A 15,905-nucleotide genomic window follows, 5' to 3' on the forward strand; every position below is an offset into this window, starting at 1 on the left:
GACAATACTCGCTCAACTAGACAGCTTCTTCTGTCACTATTGTGCCCGTACACACTACGAATCCCACACGCTTCTGGCCTCAACTGGGGCTCCCAGCTCTTCGCCCGGTGATTGATACCTGCATACGTCCACCCTCATGCTGACCTGAAGATTCTTACCCTCCACATTAGAGGGCTCAACAGTCCCCTCAAATGGAGAGTGGTATTTTCCTATCTACAGCATAACAGAGGAGACGTGTGCCTCCTTCAGAAGACACACCTGATGCCTCAAGACTGTCATAGATTGAAATCGCCCTTGTTTCTGAGCCAATATTTTTCTTTTGGCCCCAGAAAAAGAAGAGGCGTGGCCATTCTTTTATACCGCTGCTTTCGGCAGACTACATGCTACAAGGTGGTGGAAATATGGGATGGGGAGGGGGTTTACTTGCATATCGCATACATATAGCATAGAGAAGCACGACCTAACTATTGCATTCATACACGCTTCGAATGAAAATCTGGAGACATTCCTGAAGCAAGCTATATTTGAGATCCTAGACTCCCCTGACCAAGCGATCTAAACCTGGTTATGAGTGGAACAGATCTGAGCAGCACTATGGCCATGCCGGGCCTTCCTCTGCGTGAAGTTTTACGTGGCTACAGGAGATGGGACTTAAGGACTTGTGGAGTATGGCCCATCCACAGACGCATGACAAAGCCTATTTAACTTTGGCTCATGAAAGCTATGCCAGAATGTTATTTTCTAGGGACACTCGTTATGCATAAGTGGGTCAAGGAGATCGAACCTCAAGTACTATCTGACCATGCTTCCATTGCTCTCACCTTGTGGGTCGATGTACCCCAGCTGCAGGTTAACCCCTGGGACTACAAGACCATTTGCTTCAATATGACACCGCTCTGAAACTCTTGTGCACCATCAGTGACTTCTTTGGGATCAGTGACGACGCAAACTCTTCCATTACCACATTATGAGGAACCATCAAGACATTGGCAAGGGAGGGAGCTCATTGGAGGGGCAGGTATGGGTACTCCAGTTCATCCATAAAAAGGACAGGGGCCGTGAGAGCCTGGTGGAAGCTAGAAGCAGCATGGTCTCAGCTACACTACCTAGCTCTAGACAGGGTAGAATACTCCATGCTTTGCCTTCGCCACACCTTCTACACAGGGGGAGACAAATGTGGTAGACAACTCGCCCACAACCTCCGAGCTAAATGTCAAGCTGAGAGGGTCACGGCTGTCTGTGCACCTGATGGCACAGAAATCATGGACGATGCTGGTATAACATCGACCTTGAAAGAACTGTACACCTCTCTTTAAGCAGCTCAGGAACTCCAGAAGGCTGATGCCCACAAATACAGCCGAGACCCCAGCACTTCCTGACTAAGCATAATGCTGAATCCCTAGACTCACCCATTCGAATTGAAGAGATGTTCTCGCCTATTTCTAGTCTAAACCCTCTCACATCCCATGGTTCAAATGTTTTTCGGCTCTTTTATAAAACTTTCTGCGAAGTACTTTCACCAATTCTCACCAGACTTTTTAATTCCTTCGTGGACACTGGTACATTTCCTCACACTATGCTGGAAGCCCCGATCATAGTAATCCCTGAAACTGGAAAGGACAAGCGCTGCTGTGGCTCCTATCACCCCATTTTGCTCATAAATGTTGATGCAAACTCTTCACTTCAATCCTAACAGCGCGTCTCAATCCCCTTATGCCAGGCCTAGTGGCCCCAGACCAATCTGGGTTTATTCCCCACCTGCAGTGCGGGGACAATACTAAAATAATTCTGCACATGGTCTACAAGGCCAAACGCTTCCACAAAGAGGTGATGCTCCTGGCCCTAGAGGCTGAGGAGGCTTTCTAGCCCACTTCGGCCCGGATGCCTAGCTCTGCAACTGGATTTTCAGTAGCTATAGCAATCACACATCAGTTATGTGGGTTAGTGGGCAGCTGTCGACCCCCTTCCCCGTATGCGAGGGGATGCGCCAGGAATGCCCATTATCCCCTCTCCTATTTGCCTTCTTTATGGAGCCGATGGCACAAAGAGTCAGAGATAACCCTTGGATAACTGGTTGCGTTTTGGGGGAGACATGCACGCCATAAGTCTACGCGGACGATGTCCTAGTAGCGTTAGACGACCCACTGCATTACCTATCGGCCTTCCTAGAGGAGCTAGAGTGGTTTGGGAAGGTGTCTGGTTTTTGCATTAAGCTACAGAAGTTACAGACCCTCAATATATTGATGCCGCCCACCCTGCAGGAGCAATTGGCTGCCAACTACTCTCTAGCATGGACTACATTCTCGGTATTGTATCTCGGAGTACAGATTGCCTCCACGATCCAGGGCACAATTACAGCACTTTACTCTGCCATATGGCAAACACGGCAAAATTAAGGCATTACAGCCTCTCCTGGCTCTGACTTATAGATGACAATACTTCCCAGGGCCGTATTTCTATTCCAGACCTTTCCGTTGATAACACCTGCAGGTATGCTCAAATCCATGCTTTGTATGGGAAAGCAAACACCCACGTATGCATCGCGATCAGAAATACCACCCCACTGGAGAGGGGGACCCGGAGGTTCCTAATCTACACTACCATCAAGCGGCACAGCTCTACTTCCAGGTGAAGTGGCACCTCCCAGAGACCGAGAAGGCATGCAATAATGGGAGAGCACCTTCGGAAGGTACTTAGGCTACACATAAAATACAGAGCTTGCAGTCTATACTCCTCGCCGATCACCAGAGCTACCCTCACTGCCTGGGATAGAGTGGCCACCCAAAAGGAACGCAGCCCCACTACCCCCCGATCGTCATTTACATCAATATTTGGTAACTGGGACTTTGCTTCCGGCCTTCCCCTACAGAACTTTTGGCAAGGCAACATACTGGTTGCAAGTCCATCGGACATTTGAGTTTTTTACGCTGATGGTCTCATCCGCTTCGAGCAACTGAAAACAGGTATCCCTGAAACCGAGCACCTCCGCTACCTGCAGATCAAGCATTGGGTCCCCCACCCCGAGGTACAATAAGAGGCGAGACAATCACACTCACTCCCCTTGAGAAATGGCTCCTACTCAAAGATGGGGACAAGTGTATTATCAACAAATTATACGCCCTCCTGACCCACCCCCATGTGAAAGAGAAAATTGCGGGCCAGAGGCACTGGGAAACAGGCGTTAGGAGGGTCATTCACACATAAAGAATGGGGAGACATATACTTTCAGGTGCGCTGCACAGCTTGTTGGGCATCCAGGGTAGAAACCTCTATTAAGATAGTGATCTATTGGTAGTGCTCACATTCTGGACTACACAGCGGTAACCCTGCCAGCAGTGAACTGCTGGAGAGGCTGCGGGGAGGGGGAGAAACAATATATGGGACATGGTTCTAACTGACAAGTGATTCTTTCACATTGGAACACGGATAAAGTAACTACACACACAACTTGGCTGCATAGATTATGACTCATACTGGGCATGGAAAAGATTACTTTCTCCATGACGCATATTGGGAGCTGTGGGCCCCATACGTAGCACTGCTTACTACAGAGTTTCATGAATAGACCTGACCCAAATATCTCAGATTGTTGTTCCTGGCCATGCTGACAGATGACACATACACAATGAATGGTAGCTCGCCAATGAGGGCTGACACCTAACAATGGAAGGGGACTGACTGGGATACACTAAGGGTGAGTATATAAGGGAGGAGTGAAGTGGGGGATGTTGGGATAAGTTTGTTTTCACTCATTTGGTTACTTAAGCACCTTACAATGCCAGGCTGCCCCACTGGGTGCTGACCTTCAGTGCTAGCATATTGTAATAATACTTTTACTTTATAAACTCAATAAAACAGATTTGAACCATAAAAACATTGCACCCTCTGCAGTCCCATCTCTCTTTCCTCCCATCCATCACCCTCTTAACTCCTCCCTTCTGGTTAATCCTCTCACACTTATTTTTTTTATTTTTTTATTTGAATATATAACAAATCAGGAGTGTGTATACACCACAATCGTAAATCAGCAAAACTTTATTCATTCATTACAATGCAAGTACATCCCACCCACCTCATATTCTTCCCTTCCCCTTGTGGTGGGTCTTTACTACTGGAGTTTATCTTTACAGATCATATCTCGGGGCGTTCCCCGTGTGCTTAGCTTACAGTGACTAAACAGGTATTAAACCAGCTAATCTTCTATGACCCCTGTTTCCGAGGCCCTCCAGATCTTGTTTTATTTCTTCTCACAGCCTCTGCCTCCCACACTCTTGAGTCTTTAGCCCTAGTATTATCCTTTACCCTGCCCACTGCTCCATTTTTCACACACTTATGCACTGCACTTAGATTAACCCTGGTTTTAGCCTATCACTTCGTAATCTAAGTCTATTTATTGCTGAGAAGCTGATGTTTACAATTCTTCCCAACCACTTAACCTTTGCAAATCACTGATGACCTGGCTATTTCTGTACACTGGAGCCACACAATGTGGCTATCACTTTAGGTGTAGTACTCTCTATTATACAGATGAACATCTAGCCTAATATTCTGCTACCTTCTCATTTTGGTTCAACATCCAGAACCTTTTGGATTCTTGGTGAATACACAGCAGTATGGCTTGCTGATTTAGAAAAACATGCAAACTGTGCATGACTGTTCTGTTGCAGAGCTAATTTCAGCCAACAAAAACAACAGTTTGTGTATTTAGAGATTTGCAGCATGAATCCTTTTCTGGATTCAAATGCTGGGCATTATTCCTCCATCCAGTGGTTGGGTCTGGAATTGTCCTTTTGTTTGGACATCTTCTACCACCATTTAGTGGTATGCCCGTCCTCTTTGTGATGTCGGACGGCGTCCCGGATGTTCCTGTGCGTAGTCGCCATCTTCGGATTGTTTTTTCCGCAATTTGGTGTTGAAGCAACAGAGGAGCTCCAAAAGTTTTTTTTACATTTTTTTTTATTAATACAGCTTTTTGGAAGAAATTTGAATGATTCCCCGAAGACCGTAAAAGAGACATTGACACGAGAAAAGCCCAACGGTAACAGCTACGTAGTCGAAGACTGATGGCAGGTAGGGGACATGGAAAATATCCCCTTTAAATTCTGCCCTAGCTGCCAACTCAAATTTGCACAATGGGACCTTTGCGATGTCTGCAACCTCTGTCTCTCGAAGGACCATCAAGACGAGGACCGCGAGGTATGTGCATCTTTCGTACCAAAGACACGCCAAAGACAGTGGCTGGAACACTACACCACCATGCACAGAACACAGGTTCCACCGAAGGAAATTGCCCTGTTGAGCGACGATGACTACGTCGAGGAGGCCGAAACAGCGCATGACGAAGGATCAGACACCGAAAGAAAACAGGCAGCAAAGGATGCCGAGAAGATAAAACATAAGGTAATCATGCCGCTGAAAATCCCTGAACCTAAACATTCGGATAATAAGTCCCACAAGGTAGCCTCGGCGTTGAAGCAGTCATCGACCGAAGGTCAGCCGAAGACAAAGAAGTCGCACGGATCTCAAGTGCTGAAGAAAAGACCTTCACTGGCACACAAGCAGAAGAGAAGGGGCTCTAGGTCGAGCGAAAGTAAAGAAGGCTCGAGGCCGAAATGGCAGCAGTCCTACAAAAGAAAGAATGCGACGAATCTTTAAAGGATTTTTTAATCCTGCCCAAGCTTTCGACGTTCCTCGACACCGAGGATGATCAGTTTGCCTTAGAAGCTCTAGCAATACCAGAGCCCTACGATGAGGAAGACGTGTTCTACAAACTAGAGGACACCGAAGAGACAACAGAGTGCAAAGAAGAGTTGTGGCAAGAGCTTGACGCTGAATCCCGTGAAGGAACGGACATCTACCCTACAAGGCCATCACCACCAGATTACCTCTCCATGTATAACAAGCTCATCAAAATTGCTGTTGAAAACATATGGAGTCCAATTGGTATTTTGGGAACCTGTCACTACAAAGGCATGAACCTCCAGAGCTGAAAAAAGTACAAACCATCAACTCTAGATCCAAAATACATACAGGGAAACACTCAGGCTGATTCCATCACTGTCACAACCGCAAGAAAGCGGAACAATACCCACCACTCCACAGGTCCAACTCCAGAAAAAGGGAGCAAGAGGCTTGACATGTTGGGGAGGAAGATGGAGAGAGAGGAGTAACACCGTGGCATATTGTCAACTCAAACGCACTGTGGAACAGATATGGCTACTAACAATGGGACGCGATGGAGTCCCTCATGCTGCATCTCCCAGAAGAGTACAAAAAGAGGGCCAATGCAGTTATGCAAGAGGGACGAAACATAGCCAACACATGCCGAACATACACCTTGGACGCTGCAGACACTGCCACCAGGCAGATGTGCACAGACAGGAAACTAAGGAGATATGCTTGGCTCAGAGTGTTAGGATTCAAGCCAGAGGTACAAGCCTCCATAATCACAGAAGATTCCCTGTTCGGTTTAGCGGTTGATGGGTCCTTACAACAGCTAAATAAGGACAACGAAATGGCCAAAGCAATGGGGCCTCTACAATATCGAGGCTCAGAAAAATGAAACTCTTCATCTAGACCCCGGACCTCGAAACTGCTATTCAGGCGTTAGTCATCTTGAGGCTGGAATACGGATGTACAACACTATTGGGTCTTCCCAAGATCTCTACAGCTCCTTTAAATGCTTGCCTCCACGCAGCCGCAAGACAGGTTCTAGAAAATTTGACCACATCTCGCCACACCTGAAAGCACTCAACTGGCTGCCCTACGAAGCGAGAATACAGCTAAAGATGGCCTGCATCACTCATAAAGCCTTACTCTACATGACACCCCAATACCTAGCCAAGAAACGTACGCTATTGGATGGAAACAGACTCACTAGGGGCTCCGACAATCTGCTCTTAAAACCTTCCTGCTTCAGCGAGCAAAAAAACATTTGATAGAGCATTCTCCGGAGCTGCACCAAGAATTTGGAACTCTCTCCCTCCGAACATCAGAAGAATCTCTTCTACCTCAACATTCAAAACGGAAACTAAAACCTTTCTGATGAGCAAATTTCTCCCATAAATCCTTAGCATCCCCCACCCTTCTTGACCCAGTAAACTTCAACTGATCTCCTCTCGACTTGCCCCTCTCTTGAATGACTCACCACACTGTTTTGTGAGGAAGTTCTAACATTGTGCACATCTCTACTTACATCTTACCTAGCCCGGTATTTCTAAACTGATCTCTATGATTTCTTGTGTAGACTGCCTGACAAATAAGATTTGACTGTACTGAAATGTGCATTAATGCCCGGAACTGAAGTTCCATGTCTTCTTAACATGTCTTGATCTTATTGTACCTATCCATTCTTCATATGTTCATGATTTCATTCTATTTAGGACCCTACTTAACTGTCTTGAATCGGTTTTACTCTTTACTTTGAAGCGCTCTGTTACCCTATGTTGGGTCTTGTTCGCGATATACAAAACTACAAATTTAGAAAGGGAGGAAACACAACCAAAAGGCCGACTGGTAGAGTGCCTTTCACAACGGGACAGCAATAGCAGCTACCACAAGGCAGCTCACACCAATCCACACAGCAGACCTCTTACTAACAGTGGCAACACCTGGCTTTGAAGCCCTTCCATGCGCAAGGTAGAGGCCAAACACCCAGAGGGGGAGGAGCAGCAGGCAAGTGATTTGCCCAACAATCCCTGCCCCCACCTAACACCAGTACATGGCAGAATAGGTAATTACCCACAGGAGTTGGGGAAAAAATCACCTCAGACAAATGGATGTTGAACGTGATTTGTCACAAATACTGCATATAACTAATCAGGGAAGCACTTCGAATTCCCTGAAAACAAGATAGAATTCAAGGGAAGAGATCATACAACTAAGAAAAGAGGTGAAAGAACTCTTACAAAAGAAAGCCATTGAAAGGGTACCAACAAGGGAAACAAACCAGAGAAACTATTCTCCATATTTCCTGGTCCCAAAACAAGATCTGACTCTGAGACCAATCCTAGACCTCAGATTCTTAACCAAATTCATTCTTACTGAACACTTCAGAATGACAACGCTCCAAAGAGTTATACCACTCCTAAACAAAGGGGATTATATGGCAGCCTTAGACCTAAAGGACACCTATCTACACACTCTAATGAATCAAAGACACAAAATGTATATTGGGTTTGCATTAGACAAGGTGCACTACCAGTACACAGTGCTACCATTCTGCAGTTGCAGCATACGTAAGAAGAATAGGTATCTATGTATACCCATACTTAGACGACTGACTAGTAAAGGCAAGATCAAAACAGAGATGTCAAAAAGACATTCAAGCTGTCATCAACACATTCGAACTTCTGGGTTTGTCAAACCACAAAATGTTGTCACCACAACTGGAACAGGAAAAGGTTCTCCTGGGAGCGGCCCTAAACTCAAAGACATCCCAAGCATACCCTGTCCCAAAAAAGGCAAAGGTGATCAAAGAGCTAGTTCACCTATACCAGAAGGGACAGTCTCTGACAGTGAAAACAGTCATAATACTAATATGCATGATGTCATTATGCATACTACTCGTAATACATGCAAGACTGCGCATGCCACCGTTCCAAGAATAGATCTGCAACAAATGGTCACAAGCCTCCAGGAATTGGGAGGATCTAGTGGTTGTCACAGCAAGGATACAGAAGTAAGCACAATGGTGGAAATTCAAGAACGTGACAGTAGGGAGACCATTCAAGACACCAACTCCAATGGTGACAATCACAACGGATCCATCCCACAAGGCTTGGAGAGCACACACAGGCAACCTAAAGGAACGGGGACAATGGAACAGCACAGATGCACTGAAGCACATCAACTAACTGGAGATGAAAACAATTTTCCTAGCCCTAAAGGCATTCCAAACACACATCACAGGCCAAACTGTACTAATATAAACAGATAACACAACAATGTTTTATCTCAACAAACAGGGAGGAGCAAAGTCATTCACCCTGAGTGAACTAGCCCAAGACATATGGCAGACTAAGCAGACAAAGCAGCTCCCAAGAAAGGGAACTAAAACACACTGAGGAAAGTCTTCAAAACCTGGGGGAGACCAAAAATAGACTCGTTCGCAACAGCAAAAACGCAAAATGCCAGCACTTCACATCCAGGTTTCAACACCACTAATCAGAGGAGAATGTGCTGTCAAGCTGGTCAAGGAGATTTGCTTGCGCCTTTCCACCAATCCCGCTAATACAGAAGGTGCTGGAGAAAGCCAAATAACGAGAGACAGACCTCATAGCGCCACAATGGGCCAGACAAACCTGGTGACAATCTTGGTACTAGGACCTACTAGAGATGTCCAGACGTCAAATAATCCAGTCAGAAAAGGTTCTGCTAACAACACAAGAGGAGAGAGTGCACCACTTGGAGCTAGCAACACTCAGTTTAGCGGCCTTGCTCCTGAATATCTAGAATTTGAATACCTCCAACTACTGCCCAAAATAATGGAAATCATTAAGGAAGCAAGGAAAGCTACTACACGAAAATGTTATGCAGCAAAATGGTGGACAAATAACAATTCTTCAGAAACCAGGACGAAACGGGTAACTGTACTAATGTATCTCACTCATCTTCTAGATACTGGGTTAATCTATTCATCCTTAAAAGTACACCTGCCAACGATAGTAGCCTACACCAAGGACACTTCATGTAACCGCTTCTTCAAATCTCCAGTGGAGAAAAGAGTCCTAGATTGAGCTGAAATAGTTGCTCCACCTAGATCGCTGCCAGCACCATTGTGGAACCTAAACACTGTACTAACACAGTTGATGGCAAAGCCCTTGAACCTATGCACTAAACAGATCTAAAATCCCTAACTCTCAAGTCAGCGTTTCTAATTGCAATTACATCGCTACGCAGTGTAAATGAACTGAAATGTAGGCGCTAACTATACAGGAACCATTCCTGCAAATGCACAGGGACAAAGTGATTTTCAGAATGAATCCACAGTTTCTGCCAATTGTGGTAGCCCACTTTAATGTTAATGAAAATATACAGCTACCGGTTTTCTTCAAAGAAGCAAAAACGGACAGAAAGAGCCCCACCTACACACATTGGATGTAAAGAGGGCTTTAATAGGCTACCTTGAAGAAACAAAAAAGTTTTGTAAAGGAAACCAGTTGTTTGTCTCATTTGCCAAGGCAACCAAAGGCTCCCCCCAGTAACCAAGAGGATTTTAGAAAGAGTACAGACTTGCTATTCTAGAGCAGGAAGAACACTGCCGGCATGCCCTTAAGCCCATTCAACACGGAAGAAAGGTACAACACTGGTGTTCCTAGCAAACGTACCAATGGATGCAATCTGTACAGCAGCAATATGGGCATCACCACACACCGTAAAACATTATTGTGTGGATATCAAAAGAACAAGGAGGCACAGGTGGGACAAAAAGTATTACAACACTGGTTTTCTAACACTTCCTCATTTTATCCCAACCAACCCATGGGAAGGGAAACAGCTACATAATCTTATGCATAGCATTAGAATCCTGAAAAGGAGTCATTCTGCAAAACGAAATGGTTACTTACCAGTAGGAGTAGTTTTGCAGCTTGAAGAGTTTTCTGGATTCACATCTAACACACCAACCACCCTGGAAATGGGAGATAATTCAAACAAGTGGGGACGATACAGGAACAAGGAGAAAGCATACCAGAAAAGAAAGAAAAAAAGAATCCGAAAATGGAGACTGCACAGCGACATCCGGGGTGCCATCTGAAGTCAGATTGGAGACTGGCATACCGCCAAATGGTGGTCGACACCCAAAAAAGACAAAAAATGATATAAAGACAATTCCGGACCCAACCACTAGATGGTGGAATAAGGCACAGCATGTAAATCCAGAATACAATTTAAGTTGCAAAACTAATCCTACTGGTAAGTAACCATTTCGTTCTGACTGGCATTGATCTGTTTGAGAAGAAATGCGACACTCCAATATCAAATGAAGTGCTAACCATCAAAACTCTTCATCAATGGCAGGCTCAGTGTTATCCTTATATTGTGATCGATAAAGCAGGACCCATTAAATCCAGTGCTATTAATCACGTTCTGCTTAGTTTTCTGGTGTTTCAGGACCTCTGCTACCACACATGGGATAGCGGGGAGAATGACCCTATCTGTGGTTTACACTTGCTCCCCATGAGCTCTCCCGGTGACCTTGCCCTCTATTCTAGCATACAGAGCCTCTTCTTCCCAATAGTTCTATTCCGCTTAAGCCTGATCACCTCACTCTCACTATCCTGTCCCACCTAATTCGACCCCACTCATGCTGGTCTTCCAGCCTACCCCAAGTTGCACTTCCCTCCCTAGCTGGCCTGACCCATAAGGCCAGATGGTCTGACTAATGGCAGACTTGCTTATCTCTGGGCTACCAATCCCTTTCCTGAAACCAGGTTTTGTGTTTCTCCCAACCATCTTGTTATCTGACTAAGATGGTCAAATCTGTTTCACTCACTGCCTTCGGCTCATTATGTGCCCCTCATGCTGCTCAAGTCTTCAGGATCTTAGCCTTGTAGGAATTGCTGTTGCAGAATGGCAGCACACTATCCTGACCATTCTGTAATTTTGTGCCTCTAGTTATTTCTGTGCCCTTGCCCTTTGACGTGACTAACAGCAACATGTAGAATATCCCAAAAAAACTAAATTATTGGTCTGTGGTAAGGTTCATTGATGCATAAAACTATGTGAGTCGGAAAATGAGGTGGTGTAACTTACAGTCCTGAGCCTTATGGGTGTTGATGTTGGAGTGAGAAGAAGGGCCACAACAAGGCACATGGGACCTATACGAGGTCAAAAGCTTTTTAGTGACCTCAAAAAGAGGTAGGAGTGTCGTTTCAGAGGAGACATTTATAGTATAAAATATATTTATCTGCTTGAATCTTTATAATTTAATCCACATAAACAAGTTTTGTACAGTTTTGCGGTTCTATTTCACAGTGTAACCTTGTTGGTCTGGTCTCTTTTTGTTTATTTCTCATAGATGACCCAGCCAGATGTTCTTATAAAAGTGCTTGAACTTTTAAAAAACTGCGGTTAGTATTTCCTTCATGTCCTTATTGTGTTTGTGTGTGTGAGCGAGAGTCGTATATTGCTAGAAACATGCAAAAACAAAATTATGTTTTAACTTTACCTTTCTACAAGTGATTGCTGAGATGTGAATCATGTGAACTACAAGCACGAAAAGACTACAAAACTGATTCTTTCATGTTTATGCAATTGGCTACACCTGTGGAATGAGTTTAAAAGAAAAATAATCAGTGCATTCTATGGTTGACAAAGGCTGTGTCTACAGCCGAAACATGTTCCAGTTTTTAGGTCTCGGCTAGCGTGGCTGCGCACATGCGCAGCTCGCTCGGCGAGATTTAACGTTTTTGAGGAGTTTCAGTAAAGGGCTTTAAGCCTCGCCCCGCTTTTCCATTGACTGGCGTCATCGTTTATGCTAAACAGTGGCCAGCCAATGGAAAAGAGCTTTCTATGATGCCTCCCTTTTGCTTTTTGGGACGGCCTACTTGACTCCCTCGCCTGCTTTCCTCCCGTCGCAAACATTTTTTTATCTTTATGGGGCCATATGTTTCAAGTAGATGGCCCCATAAAGACAAGCTCCGGCGCGATCCTGCGACAGGGAAGGGATGTGGGGTTGGTTTAGGGGGCGTAATGTAAACTGTGCACATCTCCGAGGGAATCTCCTGACGTGATATTTTAGTGGACGCTTACCAAATGTGTTTTTTTTTTTCTGTGCATGCTTGATTGTTACTATCTTTAATCCGACACACTGCAACACATCACGGCGCGCGTTTTTTAATCTACACAATTTTCAATGAAAGTCACCTCTTTTCTCAGACTAGTATCACCACCCTTTTCACATTTTGCATATGTTTCTGCATCAATTCAGCGCCGTTTGTTACAGAATTCTCCTGCGACGAGAAGAGAACCGAAAGTATGTTTAATTCAAGTACCCTCTTCCGCCTGCAATAATTTTGCCTCTTGACAAGTGACAAGTTGGCTGATGCTAGAGCGTTGCAATGCTAGCGCCAAACATGCCTCTGGTATAGGGACGTGCACCAGTAAATAGGTGGAGATGTGCCCCCTATGGGCTTACCCAGAAAATTATGTTTTGAATTGGGGGGGCGTTGCCTAGTATGCTAAATAGAGCAGTGAGGGGAGGCAGCCTTTCGGCTAACTGACGCAAGCCAACTGGCCTGTTCGTGTCTACCACCTTTTATTGACCCGCCTTGTAATGAAAATATTCCACTGCAATGAGCATAAGGAACTGGTACATGGTATCCACAGAATGATGAGGGCCATGCAGAAGGTCATGCGTGTGCAGTGCAGGCTCTGCAAGCCAGACTTGGGCGAAACACAAAAGTATTCTGAAGATTACCATGAGCGGAGTAATTTCGCCAAAGTTAATCAAAGCAGCAGCTAAACACATTTGGTGTAGCAGTAGGTCTGTCAGCAGAAGTCAGCCAGAATATTAATAATTTGTAAACCGGGCACAGAGAGCAAGTCAAAACTACGAGAATACCAGCGCTAAATTCGATTTCACACTACAGATGTTAAAAGGTCGCTACTTACCATAGTAAATGGTACTCCTAGTCCACAGGCTCCTATTACTAAAACCTAAGAAATATTGCCATCTGGTGGCCAGGGCCAGAAACTGTAAAGCATCTTGAAAAAAAGGCCACGGACCACACGCTCTTTTGCATACAAAAAAGGCCAACTGACAAAGTAGCAACTAGAATATATAGTACAGGGTATCAAAAGGGGAACCCCACCTCCGCCCCCCCCCCCCAACTGCAGAGTAATCACTCATTACCGAAAACAGTGTATTTAGGAGGGCAAAACAATGCCCCCATCTCATTCGACTGCAATTATTCAGCCCACTCTTGCCACTGAAAAGTTGGTATACGATTTATCAGGTTAAGTGACATTACTAGCGAGGTTGACATTTGGACACTCGCTGCTTAGCACAGCTCCAGCAAGTAGTAAGGGAGCTACTAGTAGCTCACCTGTGTGCAGCCCAGCCAACAAAATTAAAATGTTGCCTGCTAGAATAAAATAGATGTATACCAAAATTGAAGTGTACGAGACGAACATTTTCAGAACTCATATGGTGGTGCACAAAAAATGGTTGAATTTCCAAAATATTCAAAGCATGCGAGTGGTGCATCTTACGGCATTGAGACCAGTTACTATTACTGTGGCGTCTGCAAGGAGTGCAGCAGCTGCAACTATTACCAGCAAGAGGCATTTCAACTTAACACATTAAATATTACAACTGGCAACCCTGCCTGAAGCACTAATGCAATCTTGTCATGGGCGGTCACTGAGAAACCTGGCTAAGGATACAGATTTTGCAATATTTCAAAGGAAAAATGTGGTATAGTGCCACCTCCCTAAGTCTCCGGTGGCTACAGCCGAAATGATCGCCTAGGACTGGCATCCACAAGCATTTGTTTTAGCTGGAGCTGCTTAGCGACCCCGTTTAGGATTGAGTCAGGCACTGAGTGGTCAGCCCAATGTTTTATCAGGGGTTACATTCAGGGCGCATTTAAGCTCTTGCCAGGATTAAAAACCGACCATATCCCGTCCAAGTTAAAAACTCATCTGAACCAGTGCAGAGTCTTAACCTAGGCTATCGTAATCGGAGATGTGCATGCCCCAGACTGGCTATTGACCTTTGTGTTAATTTAACGATTCCAGTCTTGGGGATGTGGTGGCAGACAATCATGAGGCTTAGTCTATACAGCCAGACCCATATCTAGATAATGAGTGGAAAGTTGAATCCACTGGATAACTAAAAGAGCCGCATCTCATGGACTTTAGGTTGGACATAAGTAAATAGTTATTTCTCCTTAACTGGCAAACTCTTGCAATCTAGTATGGATACATAAGCATACAACGTTTTTACAGTAAGATACTAAGCTAAATCTAGCCCTTAGAACCAGCCCAAGAAAGCCCTTAAGCAACAAGTAAAAGTGCAAACTTGTGCCAGCTTAAATGGGCTCCCTCCAAAAACGTGCACCAGTGCATATTGCTAGAGTTCATACAAATAGCATACAGACGTATTTAAATTTTGGAAAACTCGGATACAGCAGCATTAAACCCAAAACAAGTGTGGCACCGTGATGGAAGTCAATTAGCTACGCCGCTCATCTCTAATTTGCATGGTGACGTGGCATCTTTAAAGGTGTATTTGCAAGGCATACAGACTAATTCTCAGAAAATACCAGTGCTGTGATAGGCAACCTGGCACGATAACATTTGAACCTGGAGGGTCTAGATTGCAAGGCACAAATGTGTAAGATCAAATATTTTCCACCACGGGCACAATTCATTGCCATTTTTTTGGGGCAAGTCTAGTGTTTATTCCCATTCTCAAAAATATGCCAACGAGCAAATTGTGTAAACTATTTTAAACCCCTCCCCACAGCTGCACTTCCACTCCTACTCAAATTAAGATTTACAGCCGGAACAGTGCGAGTTCCCCCAACTTCTACTAACGGGACAGCAAATCAACCACCTTCAGGTATGCAAGTAACTTTATCTGGCCAGCGCACAATTGATTCCCTTAGCATGGGTCTTTGCAGGCAGGGGTTTCCACGAAAATGCATGCCTTTAGAGCACATTCACTCAATAACACAATCGCTTCAAACCACCACAACTTGCTGAAGAAAACTGGGAACCTCCGAGATGTTCGGTCAAGACGAACCGCTGGTCGCCTTTTCTGGTGCAGCGCAATACATGTCCAGTTCATTACAGACTAGAACATTTCCCAACAGTCCAAACAATTTTGCTCCGCATATATGGGTATATCCACCAATCCCGCTTTCAGAGCTGTCTGGTTAAAAATGACCGGCATTTAA

The 15,905-nt window shown here is 44.9% G+C and overlaps 1 protein-coding gene across 2 annotated transcripts in view; it reads left to right on the forward strand.

Annotated features, from left to right (window-relative positions):
• The window catches only part of TUT4 (terminal uridylyl transferase 4), a 1,269,543-nt gene that overhangs the window by 264,296 nt on the left and 989,342 nt on the right, over nucleotides 1–15,905 (forward strand). For both annotated transcript variants that reach the window (XM_085602613.1, XM_085602614.1), the window contains exon 8: nucleotides 12,020–12,071. In XM_085602613.1, coding sequence (XP_085458739.1) covers nucleotides 12,020–12,071 — 52 coding nt within the window. The remainder of the gene's footprint in view (nucleotides 1–12,019; nucleotides 12,072–15,905) is intronic.

This window comes from Triturus cristatus, chromosome 4_2 (assembly GCF_964204655.1).
Source record: "Triturus cristatus chromosome 4_2, aTriCri1.1, whole genome shotgun sequence".
In the NCBI taxonomy this organism is placed as follows: Eukaryota; Metazoa; Chordata; class Amphibia; order Caudata; family Salamandridae; genus Triturus; species Triturus cristatus.